This window comes from Necator americanus, chromosome III, assembly GCF_031761385.1.
Source record: "Necator americanus strain Aroian chromosome III, whole genome shotgun sequence".
In the NCBI taxonomy this organism is placed as follows: domain Eukaryota; kingdom Metazoa; phylum Nematoda; class Chromadorea; order Rhabditida; family Ancylostomatidae; genus Necator; species Necator americanus.
The window spans coordinates 24,087,243-24,103,109 of NC_087373.1; the positions used below are offsets into that span (position 1 = coordinate 24,087,243).

The following is a 15,867-nucleotide window of genomic DNA, read 5'->3' on the forward strand; positions in this document are numbered from 1 at the left end:
GCAGTCTTCCTGTTTCATACCAATACAGAGATTCATATCCCGCATGGATCGTGAAGCGTTTGTTAAAGGGCAGGTTGGTGTCCGTCCTACAATTGCGTATGTAATTGTAATGTAACTCTAAATAAATCGCGTCTTCCAGCTTGAAGCAGTACATAAAGCTTTGACGAAGTATGAGGTGCCTCTGAAGCCTAAACATGCGCGTCGTCTCATCGTCGGTACGCATCAAGAGAGGTGAGAGTCCATTCTTACGTTTTCACATCGTTGGCTTCCCGCTTCGTATCCTGGAAAGGCGTCTTGGGCATAGTTTTAGAAGCAATTTTCGACTGTGTGCTGATCAATAAGGAGATTCCGCGAGCTATTTCGTTAAAAATCTTAGTTTGTGGTCTCACATATTGTGGAGGTGTCAACTTCCACAATTTAGAAATGTTTCGTAAAAATTACCGGTGAACCACGAACAGAGTGATCTTAGTCGCATCTGAAATAGTGTTCACTTTGTTGCTGCGAGTTTCCAGCTAGCAATTGTTACGAGTTTTCTTTACTGACTGTTTTTCTCAACAGGTCATCGGCAGTTTTTTGGAATGCCGTCAATAGGATCCAGTTGGAGAAGAATCCGGTGATGACCTGGAAGGTAAAAAGCTAAAGTCAACACATACACATCCATCATTAATAATGAAAGGCGTGAAAAGTATTGAGGAAAATCTATCGCGTAATATGATTTTGCTAAATTTATGGCAGATCCGTAGTCGGCGTAGAACGTGTTCATCAAGGTGCTGTCGAAATGAAAGTGCAATGACATATGGCAATGGTGTGTGCGATTTCTACATGTGTATAGCCATTAAATTAACGAATACTACTTGTACATGTGATTTCTAACCTTCAAAGTAATTTCACGCCCGGAGAATTTTGGAAGTCAATCTGTTACAAAGCTCCTTCAAGTTCCGCCCTTTTCGGAGACTTTGGAGAGTTTCCGTCCTAGGGAATGTTGCATTAACTGAGGGACATTCCTTTTCAGAGAATCTGTGAGAACTGAAGATTGATTCCATCGGCTGTTTGTTGGTACTAACAGAATCTGTGGATTCTGGGTAGCATTCGAAATGTAAAGACAACAGGATTCTGGGTAGCATTCGAAATGTAAAGAGTTCTGTTAATACCTCACTGTCGGGATTGACATACAGTAAGATGTGTTGGAAACTTGAGTTGCAGTAATTTTTGTTTCAAAGTGGTTGGAAGTAGCACAGTATGTCAATAGCGGTGACAGCGACTAGAGAAAAGATCCAGGAAAAAAGAAAGTGACAGATGCTGAGTGTTGCGCATTATCCAGAAGGAAAGAAATTGATAGGTGGTGAGAGTTGCGCACCAAGTATGTCACGAATGTTCGTTACAAGATAGTTGTGGATTTAGTATTTTCCACTATCAGTTGCAGATGCAAAAAGCACTCATTTTTGTTTTCGAACTGTTTCGAGTTCATCATTTTTGGATGACATACATCTCTTCAAACTTTCTAAGATGTGGCCGTTTAATATTGTCCTCGAGACCTGTTGCAAATCTCAAAATTCTCATAGAATAGTGCATGGAACATCTGGCTCCGTGCTCACCTCTTCAACACCACAGTACTTTCTGCTTTGACGTTTGAACTTCCGAAACCTGGGCATTTCGCAGACACGAAGAAAATGCGATGAACGTCATTGAACATTCAATCGAAGGAGTGACGCTAGGGGTATCCCGGTTCACGAGAGTGAGGGACAGGATTCGAAGTTTATTCTACGTCAGCGTCGGCGATCGTAGACTAGAGACACCGCCGCATTTGCCAAGGGCGGCAAAATAAGATGGGACGGGCGCGTGATGTGCTTCAACGACAACCGTTGGACCAGAGCCGTGAGCGACTGGACTCCACGCGATATTAAGCGCACTATAGGAAGACGGCCGACCAGAATCAGGTGATCAGACTTCTCCACTAAGTCTCTGGAAGATAAATTCGATGCGAAAACTTTCATGACGATGTGCTTTCGTTTATTTTCTTGGTCTCTATTTAAGTACTGTCTTTGGAAATCGTCGAACCTTGACATAAGACATAGTCGGGTCAAAACGACATGAATCACGAGTGTAGTTGCGGTGCATTTGCGTACGCGCTCGAATCGGCGTGGTGGAGGCATCTGTTGGAACCGAGGTGGGACCATCATCGTAAACTGCAGCGATCGGTGGTGTCAGCAAGGATTCAGTTACGCTTCTAACCGCTACGTTCCACCGCACCGCCTCGAGAGAAGCCGCGTACGCAATTGCACCGTGCTTCATGTCGTTTTGACCCTGCTATACAGTATTGCAGTATTGTTTTCAAATACACTAACGATTAAACGTTACTCAATAAACATTTATCTTAACCGTAACTGCACGAATTGTAGCAATCATATTTTTGAAACCGTTCGGAATTGGTCACGGAAATAGATCTTGAATAGCCCTTCCGGATCCACTCATCCACTCTGCGGTGTTTCTGGTTGTTTCTAACGTCACTGTTTATTGAGGACTAAGACTGTACTCTTTATTTTGTTGATTGTTCTATCCCGTTTGTTCAGCAATACACAGATTTTGATCTTGTCACCCAGGTGCAAAAGAAGCAACGGGTGAGTTCTGATCAGGCAATCTTGCGTCCAAAATACTCGGAAGATATAAATTCATGTCCATCTTTTGTTTTGAGCCATATCTTATACATTTAATTCCTTCTCAGTATCCTTTCGTCAAGAAAATCAATTGAAAACTTTTCGTTCCTTCACTTGTAGCGTATATACCACACTGGGTGTAATGTTTTATAGTTTTGTGCCATGCATGAACTCGTTTTGTACTATATGTTTGGAGTTTTTCTTTGAAATAATGATACGTGAGCCATAATGACGAATTAAGCTTTCGTAGTTAGACAGTAACAAATATTTGTTATCACCCAGCGCAACAAGGTTCCATAACATAATGAGCTTGTTACTTAAGTAAAGTTCACCTAGTTACGCCAACTCAAACATTACTAGTTTGCATACTTTTGAGTGCATTCTTGACAAGGTACAATGATAGCGCACTTGGCTTCCTTTATCATAAAAGGAAATGAAGACAATATGTTCACATTTTCTAGTGAAGCAACTGAAGGGTTGACGGGTTATGATTCAAGTCAAGATTAAGTTCTATGAAAGTGAAAGCCTTCATTCAACTGTATAATTTTCTATCGGTTGTTCCCTTAAGAACGTTGGATATTCGTACCTTATTACATTATTCATATCTCGTTATAGAAGTCTTTTCTGCAAATGGCATGTCCTTCGCGTTAGTTATTTGGTCTCTGTACTATTATGTTTGAATTAGGCGAAGATGGCTAGTGGATGGTCTTCTGTTTCATAAAACATTTTTAACATCTACATGAATTCTTTTCCTCATCAGTTCGTCCACTTTAATTTTTATACATTTCAGTTTTGCCACCTTCTCCATAAATTAATACGGGATGGACACAGACGTGTCCCAGAAGAATCACACAGGTTGGTTGTTGGTATTTTTCTTGGGAGTTCTGTATTCTCGGAGAGCTTTATGTTCCTGGAAGACAAAGGAAAAAGCTCAAGTCCTATTGCGGCAGCGTTGCCGATTGACTTTTCTTTCTTTTCTACTGATAATCTGTCATTCATAGAGTAGTTCTAGTGCATTCTTGATATTTAGTGTATCTTCGAAGTTTAGGTGTCAATACAAAATGATAGAAACCTAGTAAATGTGAACATTCTTTTGTTGGATCCTCTTCGTAGTCATTTACTCTTTTTACACCTAATAACCTTGGCTTTCTCCTGTTTGCGAACTTTAGCATGTGATGACGTCGCTTATTATTTCCCTTTGTTTTGGATTCATCAAAGCAAATGATTTCAGGTTTATATCTCGAATAAAACAGCTGGGTCAATTCTGGAAGCATCTCAACACATCTGGGTATGGTATCTGCAATGAGACATACAGCAAATTGTTGGTGGAGAGACTTGAATTCCATCGAAAGGTACGACCAGTTAATCGGAAATAGCTAACTGTTTGCTCCGTTGTCAACATGTGCGAACTGCAGTCTGCAGTTTTCAGTGGATGCTCCAGTTTTTTTTCGGATGATGCTTGAGATGTTTTCTCTTGTTATAAACTCCCTGTTGAGAATTCTGAACGAGGTCTGAAATCACACTTGTCGTGTGAATAGAAACAAGGTGGAGTCAGTTGTTTCAAGGACATGTTAGAAGTGTCTCGTTACGTTCGAAGGTTCATCATTAAAGAGTTGAAGACTCTGCAACTTGGCTTTTATCAAAATGCGTAGTTTGCATGCGAAACAGGGCGTTTGCACGGCATCAGGTGTGCGAAAATGATTGGTTATTGTAATTATGCTGTCTTACGTGGTTGTGTTATGAAGGATGCTTAGTTATCTATTCTCACGGGAATATGAAAGCTCCGAGCTATGGATCCTCTACAAAACAAGTGAATTAGAAACTGTATTGGACTTTTTAAAATCTTTTTACTGCTGCAAAAAAAAATATTTTCCGACAGTCGTGCACCTTTGTGATTATTTTGGACCTTACTTATATCTGTCCTAGTCAATCTTTGACGTAAACTTTTTTTTGTGCTGATTTCGCTGTGCTCCCTACTATATTCATTGCAATACTACCTTTTTTATTGAGATGTTAGTTAATGCAGTTAGGATGTATTGTATTGTAAGGTTAAACTGATATACCCTACTATAGGGAATAACGTCTTCCACAGTAATGTGTTACACGGTGGTCAATCCACTTGGGGTGCGCTAACATTTTCGACTTCAGTTTAGAATTGTTTGAAGTTTATGAACACGTGCTTATGAACCCTACAGTGCTTTCGGAGGCGAGTAGTTGTATTAATTCAGTGCTTTTATCTCCCCAGACGAGTCTGGTACTCAGGGGCAAGTGTGCGTTGAGAATTTCTTAACAGGGAGTCGTAAGAGGGGTGTCGGAGATTGAGAGGGGTCGTAAGGCTTGTCAGCAGAGAAGAAAAAATGAAGAGAGGAAGGAAAGAAAGACGAGGAGATTGTCGATTTCAGATAAACTCATGAGGAATGCAAAATGCTAGGAAAATAAATAGCGTGAAGTATTTTTTAAAAGAACTTGTTGGTATAATTTCACACCTTTTGGCCCGGGGCTAGTTTGGGAAAATATAATATAAATGAAGGGCATCCAGATCAGGATAATTGCGAGAGGTCATAAGTACGAAGGTATGAAAAAGAGTGTAAATTATGCAATGCGTTCGGAAGGAAGCCTTGCGGCCTTGCTTTTAAGTGAGTTGTTTTTTTTTTAAATTTACTAAGAAAATGGAAAATATTGAGTATGAGAGAAGGAATCAAAGAGAGAGTATCCGGTGCCAATGTTGGCTGAAGAGGCCACTGAGGGCAACGTGATGTGTCGCCGTTTTTATTGCGTCTGTCAAAGATCAATCCCTAACAAAAGTGGAATTTTTTGCATTTACTGCGCGAGAGTTAAAGGGAACATTTCTCATCTGACAGTGACGAATTTATTATTATCACTCAAAAAGCAATTTCGATGCTGTTACTGAACGAAAAAAGATCTACAGGTGCATCTACAGGTGCAATTAGGGATAGAATCATTGCAAATAAGGCTCCACGACTTTCTGAATATCGACGCCCAAAATAAATTTCGTGCAATAAAGCTGGCTGCGGTATATAGAAAGTTTTCTTCTGTATTCCTACAAAGTTTGGTGGTTCTAGCTTTTCTAGTGTAGTTGAGACCTAGTTGAGAAAAATCTCAAATTTTGCCTCAAATTTTCGAGTTTTTCTCAACTAGCTTTTGAAGGGACCATAACACCTACAGAGACGAAAATTCGCAGTAAAGGATTTTCCTTGATGTTCTATCAAAATACGGCATCGAATTTTTCAACAGCGCTACAGTAATCTCGCAACGAGAAAAAGTGCGAAATCTCAGATTTTTGGCAACGCACAGAAAATCTGTATCACTTCAAGCAAAGTCCAAACTCAACTCATAGTTTATAAAGATGAATTCGGTTTAAAGAGTGTTATTGAGCAGGATTTTTGCTTTCATAATTCATCTAGTTGAGAAAAAGTTGAGAAAAATGCCAAATTTCTCAACTTTTTCTCAGCCAGCTGTCAAAAAAAAACATAGGGTTCCTGAAAAAGATATTTTATCCCTTTTATAGTGCAATTCTTTCTTTACCGAAAGCGTCCACCTTTATCTTCCTCCGTCTCTTCTGTAGTCCGTTATTCATGTTTATTTCAAGCTACTAAAATCCGACCAGTTCAGCAGTAATTTCCAATCAGAGCCTGGTTCTAATCGCTATAATGACCTCTAAGCAACACCTGTATATGAGGTACAGTGCTCTAAATACAATCTAAAAAAAACTGCCGGTGAAATGTTCGTCTCAGTATTTTTTTTCTTCGGTTTTGCAAAAAATCAAGATTCGTCGGAGAACTACTCATTGTCTGTAATCACTGTCAATGAGGGAAATTGTGTGTAGGAAGTAGAAAATAGTGAGGAAATTTCGGAACGTGGTCTGCGTAGGTATTAGTTGTTTCCTCTATTTTGCAAAAATGGAAAGATCCCGGCGGGGATCGAACTCTCAACCGTTCGTTTCCATTGTCGTTGAGTAAAATTGTTTGTAAATAGTAGGAAATAGCGTGAAAACGGCTTTAAGACGTTTTCTCAGTCGTTTTCAGCAGTTTTTTCTATCTTGCAAAAACAATGGTTCCTTCGGGGATCGAACTCTCAACCGTTTGTAATCACTGTCAAAAGAATATCTGTTTCGTCGAATGCACGTTGAGAGCTTCCTCATCTTTTCAGTTTACATGTGCACATATGTGCTGACCCTCGTCTATATTATATATATATATATATATATATATATATATATATATATATATATATATATATATATATATATATATATATATATATATATATATATATATATTTGCGGCACTTTATATTAGTATCCATTATAGCACTATTTATTAATATTTGCTGTGTTACATTATTTGATTTATTTATTAAGCGTCCAGTTCGTCTCTTTAATTCTGTTTATTATAACTAATTTTTCATTGCTATGAGCAGCTATCCTTGAAAGAACGTCGTGTTCCGGAGTGTCTTCTAGTGGGGGGGGGGGGGGGTTGTTTTCGAGATGGTTTTTTCTCAACTACACGTTTGACCCTGTTGGTACTGATTTATAGACCCGCGGCGGTGATGAAAGGTTGGTTGGTATTAGGGTGCTTTCGACCGTCCAGTAACAGGCGAACCCCATGCTGGCTGCGCTACACCCGCTGTTTTTTTTAAAGCATATTGCAACAATGTTTGAGTAATAGTTTGCTATCCTTCTTTACTTCGGCGCATCTTCATCCATATCGATGTATGCGAATCACTCCTCCCTGAATAGAATCTAATGATGTTATGGTTTCTTCGTTGAACTGATGAGACCAAATTCTTAGTGTTTCATAAAAGCTACCTCTCTGATTATAAATCTCATATGTTCTGGCAGTGTTCTATGGTTCCACGCCTGTAGAAACTCGTAAAGAGTAAATAGTGTATATGCAAGGAGCAGATCAACGTTCGGTGTTCCAGCTGTTTCATCTATTATATTTATTGACGGTCTCAAAAATGAATCTCGTATTGTAATTCTTGTGTTTTAGACGTAACAAGTAACGTATGGGGAGGAAAGCAGGTTAAAACAGTGAAATAAAAGTAGCGGCTTTAAAAATAACCGACCCCTAAAAAAAAACTACGCGACACTACAGATTCACAAATTTTCGTGTGTTGTAACATTCCTATATCTTCGGAGAGCAAGAGCAACTATAGCAACTAACCTTTTTTTAGTATCCAGTGATGCCGGGTAGTCTTGTTCTAACCGAATCGCAAATTAAAACACTTGAAAGTGACTTGGACAACGCGTTCGAGATGACGATTGACATGTTGGACCAGATGGACAACTTGCTGAGTCTCCAGTCAAAAGGTCTTTTCTGAACATTGTGACCACCATGACTTCAAAACGTCACTTCTATTTTTATTGAACAGTTCATTGAAACTCAATGCTACTTCTATTCTTTTTTCAGTTTATGATGCGATGGAGTGTCTTAGGTGGAGTTCTTTAGTTCCACAGGGACAGTGTTTGCTTGCTCCACTTATTTTGGTGATTCTCGACACCAGCAAATTTTACGACTACCTTGTGAAAATGATCTTCAAACTTCATGGTCAAGTGCCACCAGACGCTCTTGAAGGACATCGAACTAGATTCAGAGTGGGTCTTGATTCCCTATTGTTTTACATCCGAATATCCATCCGACCCACACGTACATGTTAAGTGTGCACACTCATTCTTAGGAAGTATTTCGACGTACCAAAAAATTCTACGAGGAATCCAGTAATCTCCAATACTTCAAATACTTGGTTTCTATTCCAACGTTGCCCTCAGTAAGATATTGTGGTCTCTATCACTTTTCGGATTACAAAAGTTATCACATGTTTTTAGGCTGCGCCTAACTTTCTGCAAGCGTCAGATCTCGAAAGTTATCAGACTCCGCATGCATATCTCCACTCTGAAGGATCTGAAGATGGCCAGTCAGTGGCAGCTGATGAAGTTTTGCTCGATCTGAGTGCTGAGGAGCAAGTACAACAACATTCACACTCACAGGATCCTAGGTTTGCTGTTTACCTAGATATATTCTTGTTGGGGGTGATTTAGTAATTTCTAAATATGTACGCTGAACATTCTGCCCTTGGAATGTTCAACGTATGTTCCTTCAGTCAACAACAAAACTTTTTGCTTGCAATGTTTGCACACCTTTATTTTTCATTATTGCAGGGATGAGCAGATCATTGCTCTTACTCACGATTTGGAAGACGAACGTTTTGCAAAGGAACGGCTTATTGCAGAAGCGCGATCTCGAATCGAACAATATGAGAACAGATTGGCTCAAATGCAAAGCGAGTATGAACACGTACGAAGAGAAGCCGATGAAGCTCACGACGAGTCGGAATGTCTACGAAGTATGCTTGCTTTTTCTTTGATGAGCTCAACATTTTCTTTTCTACAATTTTCGATTCTTTCATGTCTGATCTTTAGCCGTTGCAAAGGATAGTTATGTGTGTTGATTTCTCTTTGTTGAGAACAGATTTTAACAATTTGTTTCGTTTTGTATTTATCAATCTTAGTTTTGGGGCTGTGATTTTATAGTCAGGTAGATCTCCTTCTCCCTTAAGGAGAATTGGCCACAAGAGATATTCAACGTGTGCAAAGCGACGATGCTCGAGTGCTGGAAGCAACTGAGCAAGCACGACTTGCGGAAGAACGCTTTGTAAAAATGAAGGGAGCTTATGAGAAGTTTCGTCTGGAGCATGTTGCAGTTGGTGATTTTCTTCCTTTTTTGCGTGTGGCCGGTAGTGGTCGTAGTTCGCAAGACGTGAACTTCAGGCTCTAACAAAGCTAGGGGATTTACAGAAGGAATTTGCAGTAAGTGAAAAAACAAGAATGGATAAGGAGGAGGAGGTTTGAATGTCGTTTCAAATAAAGATAATCTCTCTTTAAAAAGTCGTTTTCAGTTGACAGCTCTCAGCCGCCGATTAGAAGAATCTGAAAAGGTCAAGTCCTCCTTGTTGAGCAAGTCAGAAGGGGACGCTTTGGCTGTAGATGAGCTCCGATCGCAGCTGGCGAAAGCCGACATTGACATGGAGGAACTACGACAGGTGAGAGAAACAAAATCTGTTGTATGGAAAAGTGCAATTGTGTCGTTTTTCTTTAGAGCATGGAACATCTTAAAGCTTCACACAAATCTGAGTTAGTCACTGCTGCAGACCGTTATGTTGATGAAAAAGCTGAGATTGAGAAAAAATTGAGTGGTATGTTTGTTTGATGTGACCAGATCGATCTTATTCTCCGTGATCGTCACTGCACATTTTGTTGGCGTATTGTTTACTACTAGGTTCAAGAATTATTATTTTTGAACTTGGTAGTAAATAAGAATCGCACGTTTACGGATAAGAAGATGTGGCTAAGCGCCAGTGTTGAATATCTTTGTCGCTTACGTTCCAACATCAAGCTACTAAGAAGAAAAAGTCGAAGCCTTTTACATGGACCTGCTGAAGTTCTACAGAGAAGCTTCTAAAAGGTCATAGTTGGTGAATTCAATGCCAAAATTGGCCCCAGAAGAACGCCTGAAAAACTTCACATCGCGACGCATACCTACAATGGAACAAACGGACACCAAACGCACAACAAAGACTATTCAAACAAAAACTTCAACAAGTTTTTTGTTTGGATAGTCTTTGTTGTGCGTTTGGTGTCCGTCAACAACTTCAACAAACTGAACAAGCGCACAACAAAGACTATTCATGAACTTCCAGAAACCCACCACTTTACGGTGGACTTGAGAGTTAGCCGATGGATGACCACATCATCGTCAGTAAAAGGTTTTGGCCGTCGTACCTCAGTTTTATACGGGGTTTCGCACCGCCTTCTTCGAGAGAGTTTTTCTTTCACGGTGAAGAGAGCAGCGTCAGTGCACAGTTGTACGTGCTGCTGGCAACCAAATAATTCCGAGCTCGCGAGGCATTTCAAAGAAGCGATTGAAGAGGATCTCGAATGGACAAGAGCAGTAGTATTGGCTGAAGCAGCAGAGGCGGGTAAGAGCATTTGCTGTGACCGTCGGAACTTCGCCAATCGTAAAACAAAAACGACTGCTCTTTGGAACCAAGATGGAATAACTCTAGCTTACTTCGTAAGTTTTATAGCAATTTGACGACCAAAATTTTCCCGTTCTACAATTATCTCACAATCGACGTAAAGAGAGGGGTTCATCAGAGTGGCACAGTCTCACTCAAAATACTCACTGCCACTCTCGAGAACGCGATGCGAGGATTAGAATGGGATAGCGTGAGACTGAAAGCTGATGGTTGCCATTTACACCATCTTCGTTTCGCTAGTAACATCGTTCTGATAAAATCAAGCATCAATCAAGCGTAAAGGATGTTGGCCTTCATGACGTGTAAAAAGACCGGCCTTCAGCTGAACCTTGACGAGACGATGTTCAAGAGGAACGGATGGGTGTCTGAGCCCCCAGTTCACGCTCAATGGAACGGATATATCCGAGTGCTCCAGCTATGTTTATCTAGCTCGGGAAATTAACATAGTGAAGTATCTGAACTTCGAGCTGGGTAGGAAGAAACGAGCTGCTTGGGGAGTCTACAAGAGGCGACTCTGTGCTCATCTATTCAACACCACCGTTCGTCTTTGAAATACGATTCAGAAATGTGGGGATTTCGCAACCAGAAGGAAGATGCGATTAGCATCCGAACTGAAAGGGTGACGCTAAGAGTATTCCGCTTCACGCGGGTGAATGATGGGATTCGAAGTTCAGTCCTGCGTCACCGATCAAAGATCACAGGCGCTGCCGCATGTGCCAGGAAAACAAATTTAGGTAGGCCGGACACGTGATGTATTTCAACGACAATCTTTGGACCAGAGCCGTAAGCGACCAGATACGACGCGACATCAAAGGCACCGCGGGAAGACCGCCGACTCGATGGTCAGACCTCTTCATGAAGACCTACAAGGACAAACACGATGCTCTTCGAGTCCCTCGCGAGAAGAGAATCCGCTGGAAACACTTCTACGCGATCGGACAAATAGAAGTATTACTGGAGCATTGTCGAGCAAATTGATGAACGGAAGCACATGTGATGCAGGTGAAGTTTAAAAAAAAACGGTCACGTATTTTAGGTTGTAAACACCAAATATGTAACAGTAGAGTTTTAAAAACTCTATTATTACATATTTGAAAAAATTTACTAAATTTTTACCTCTTGAAAAAGAGGAGCATTGACAAGTATTGGAGGAAGTTGTGTCCATATGGACTATTTCAAAACTGCTGTTTTCTTATGTAAAGCCTGAATTTTTTTTGAGACTTAAATGAAGCACTTGCTCGTGGCTTTAATGTAGAAGTGTGAGGGCTTCGTCTGAAAAATGCTTGTGATATTGTGATAATTGCTTTGTGATAGTTTCGGTGTCTGATATTCGCTGTGGTAGTTTCTCAAAATTTACAAAATGTCTATCACATAGACCAGCTTATAGAATAGTTATTGTTTTATCGAAATGACGTTATTGAGAGTTCTATAGCTAGACTTTTGGCTAAGAAGACATCATATATTATCAGATCACTTCGCACCTTCACATGGAAAAAAATTACCCTTAGACTGCACAACTACTGGACTCCATCGTCGTTGATAGTGAGGTTAACACTAGCGGGCTTCAATTATAATAAGTGTTGGTTGTCGACATTGCGATAGCGGCGATCGCTACGATTGACTCAGGCGATAGCAAAACTTATCATTTATGAAAACGAAATCTATTGTTGTTACTCGTAGTCGCCGTTCTGGCATTGTTGTTCACACTTCTTTTGAGGGTAAAAGTTGTGATGTATCATTCACTCCAAAGTTTCATGTCTTAAAATGATTAGATGAGCTTTTGCGGTTTGTCGTTTGCTCGAGTCTGTGCTGTCATCACACCGTATTTAGGAATGATCCGTGCTGCAGTGCTGACAACACTTTCCCGTTGTGACGAAGAACTCCCAAACTCTAGCAGCATCTCATATCCACCTCGTAAGATTCCGCTTGTTTTGCTGTTCCTTGATATTTTAGAATCCTCGTGAAGAAATTGGTTTTCAGATCTCGCGCTTTCTGCACTTAATGTGCTTATTAATTTTATAAACGAAAAGCAGACGGTTGCCATGAGTGACACAATAGTAATGGCCCACGCTACCATTCTGGCAGTTAACGCATGTGCATCCGCTGCCTACACGTCTTCTATTCAACACTTTGATGGTATGTTCTACAATTGCGTTGCTAGCTCTTCTTAGCATCTCCATGGAATGGTTGTATCATAAGCTCGTGTGCATAATTGCATCCTGTAATTAGTTGTAAACAGAAGTGTACAGAAAGTAACGGTGTTGAGCTTCGAAGGAAATATTTCGTGGTGAAATGTGCACATCTGCTGCCGCCTCGTCTCAGTTCTGTGAAATCTTACTGCGAATACGAATTACTGCAAACTTCGTTTTTTCTGCTTTCCCTCTATCTGCTGTAATTTTTGGGGACATCTTTCACGACAGGATATTCTCTTATGATCTGGTGTGCTCATTTTCTTCACCATGAAAATCCCTGCATCTACTTTGTATCTGTCTAACCTTAGAAGTGAAAACAAGCGTGACGACAGAAATAACAGTAATAGTGAACTTGAAAGAACACAAACAATTCATTGTCATGGTCGTGATGATCAGAAGATGAGATGTAAAAGTGGTGAATTCGTGTCTGTCATGATGATTTACCGGTATCATGCTTTCCGTTTGAAGGAAGTAGTACTTCTTGCAGGTGTGAATGAACAGTGCCATGTTATTGTGCAGGCGATTCAGGAGCCGTTATCCTCGTCAAGATTGGACTTCAAAAGACTGGAAGTCGAGTGCAAAAAACTGCAGGAAATGATGACAGCGCTTCCTTTGCAGAGTGATATAGATAAGGTACCCACATGAATCTGTGTTTTTGATCCTTCCTAACAATGTCGTTATTGCTGATTTCTTCACTACTTCCTGATATAGGATGTGCTCGGTAATGAATTGGAAAATGAGATGGCCCGTATGAGCGAAGCAATCCGTGCGGCTGTCGAACAAATCGAAAAGATTCAGTTAAAGGCGCGGAATAACAACGACGGAATCAGGTGAATATAATAAATTTATCCTTCTTTTTAGCTTGAATACACCTCCACAGCGCTTTCTTTGCAGAGTGATGTAGATAAGGTGCCCATATGTATTCTGTGATGTTTTGTTATCTTGTTCTCGAAATAATCTACATACACCGAAATTGTTTGAAACAAGAACACTTATCGTACCCATTCAATGGGCGTCAGTGATTAAGCTGTTAGAGTTTTAGACTAGAAGTGAACGAAGCGATCCTTGGTTGTTGCCAGCAATTAATGGCTGCAATTATGGCGTTGGTGAGTTCATCTCGAGAACTTCAAGCAGAAATCGTGGCTGCAGGAAGAGGAGGTGCTTCACCTCACGAGTTCTATAAGCGAAACCACCAGTGGACTGAGGTAATGAACTTGGCTGGTTATCTTTCACAACGTTGGTTTTGTTCATGACGTGGTTTTCAAGGGTTTACTTTCTGCTGCAAAGGCTGTTGGTGTGGCTGCACGAGTATTGGTAGAATCAGCAGATGGAGTAGTCACTGGGAATGGTGAACATTTTAATTTTGGTTTCACCGACCACACTTGTACATGATTAATACTCAACTTATTTTCCAATCACATTTATCTTTGAAGGGAAATTTGAGCAACTGATTGTTGCTGCTCAGGAAATCGCAGCTTCCACTGCACAATTATTTGTTTCTAGCCGCGTGAAAGCTGACAAGGACTCGGAAAAGTATTTCCTTTCCTTATTTTGATTTCCGTTCTGAACACGTCGATCACAACTCCTTAATTTTTAGATTCGCCGCTCTTTCGGTTTCCTCGAAAAGTGTCAATCAATGTACAGCGCAGGTTGTGGCTGCTGTAAAGAGTGGGCAAACTACTCTCAATGAACAAGGTCTTTCTTCATTATTTTGAACGCCTGCGAAAGTACCATTCCTGTATTGTATTTTTTCGAAATAGAAGTCTTGAGAATATATGAAATAGCTTTAAAAAACTCGGATAATATATTGCGCATTCATTAATTCATTGCTGTGTACTGCAAACTAGATTATTTATTCGGACCGCGATGACCGAATTGATATGAGTAGCTCTGAAGAGTTGGCGCTAATGCAGCGACTTTTGAGAACATTTGCGAGCTGTATTTAGAAGATCGTTTTTACGTCATTTATATACAGCTCATTTATTGACAAACCCCATCAGACTTTAAGACAGGTTCGTTAGTTGGATTTATGTCAATATCAGTCTCACTTTTGATGAATAAGTCCGAGTTGTTTTTGTAAATATTTACCATTAGTAACTTTGTTCACTTCAGATAACTTGAACTTCTCACATCTTACGCTACATGAAGCGAAAAAGGAAGAAATGGAATCTCAGGTTTGTTAATTCTGTTCTTTTATGAATAACATTACCAGTATCGATTTGCTGTAACATACATCACAACAATGTTAACAGCGTTTCACGTCGCGAGTTTCTTGCATTTTTCATTGCAGGCGCACCAAGTAGACGTTGATGTTTTTTAGTGTTACGAAAAGGGTGGTCCAAAAACGTTTAGAACTGTTGCTTAGTCTTTCTTCGTACATTCCTTCGAGAAACCATTTTAGGGTTGCTTCACCCACGATTTTCTATACGCTTGTTTCTCGGTTTCGAAAAAAAGCATCTAGAGAGTTCATATTCATTAAAGAATCTTCAACGAGTACTTTGTCCCATAAGCTGACCGAGAAATGAGAAAAAAATCTAGTTTCTGCATAAAATGTCTTACGAGGGTGGGGAGACAGGACTTTTATCAAAATGTCTACCTGCTTCTTCCTCCTTTCACACCAAACCTGCTTTTCGAAGAAATGTTTGGTTCTTGGTTAACGGTGGAAATTCTGCAGTATGTGCAACTTTTTAAATCTCATACTGCATGTTATTCAGGTGCGTATGCTCGAATTAGAACAGAAATTGGTCATGGAAAGGAAAAAATTAGCAGAGCTTCGCAAACAGCACTACCATATGGCGCAATTGGCGGTTGCGGAGCAGGTGAAGTTATATTTTCGAGAGTGCCGTTTCATGACTCAGTTCAGTATTTCTTGTTCAGTCACTTATTGAGTGGGGTAATTTTTTTCAGAATGGTGGAAGTGGTGAGCGGGACTCATCTTTCGAGTTTATTGGCTAAACTGGCGG

General features: G+C 40.2%; 1 protein-coding gene across 1 annotated transcript; it reads left to right on the forward strand.

The window, feature by feature from the left end:
• Positions 1-43: 43 nt before the first annotated feature.
• Positions 44-15,859, forward strand: RB195_010723 (uncharacterized protein; the record flags this gene model as incomplete). Its single annotated transcript, XM_013441152.2, has 25 exons — positions 44-73; positions 140-231; positions 559-628; positions 3,445-3,509; positions 3,886-4,006; positions 7,851-7,986; positions 8,087-8,271; positions 8,355-8,444; positions 8,503-8,672; positions 8,836-9,020; positions 9,234-9,376; positions 9,445-9,519; positions 9,573-9,716; positions 9,773-9,869; positions 12,543-12,626; positions 12,693-12,848; positions 13,392-13,537; positions 13,616-13,734; positions 13,947-14,109; positions 14,171-14,252; positions 14,338-14,437; positions 14,502-14,599; positions 15,017-15,078; positions 15,619-15,723; positions 15,812-15,859. The coding sequence occupies 25 exons, from the start codon at positions 44-46 to the stop codon at positions 15,857-15,859; spliced, it is 2,766 nt and encodes a 921-aa protein (XP_013296606.2).
• Positions 15,860-15,867: the final 8 nt, after the last annotated feature.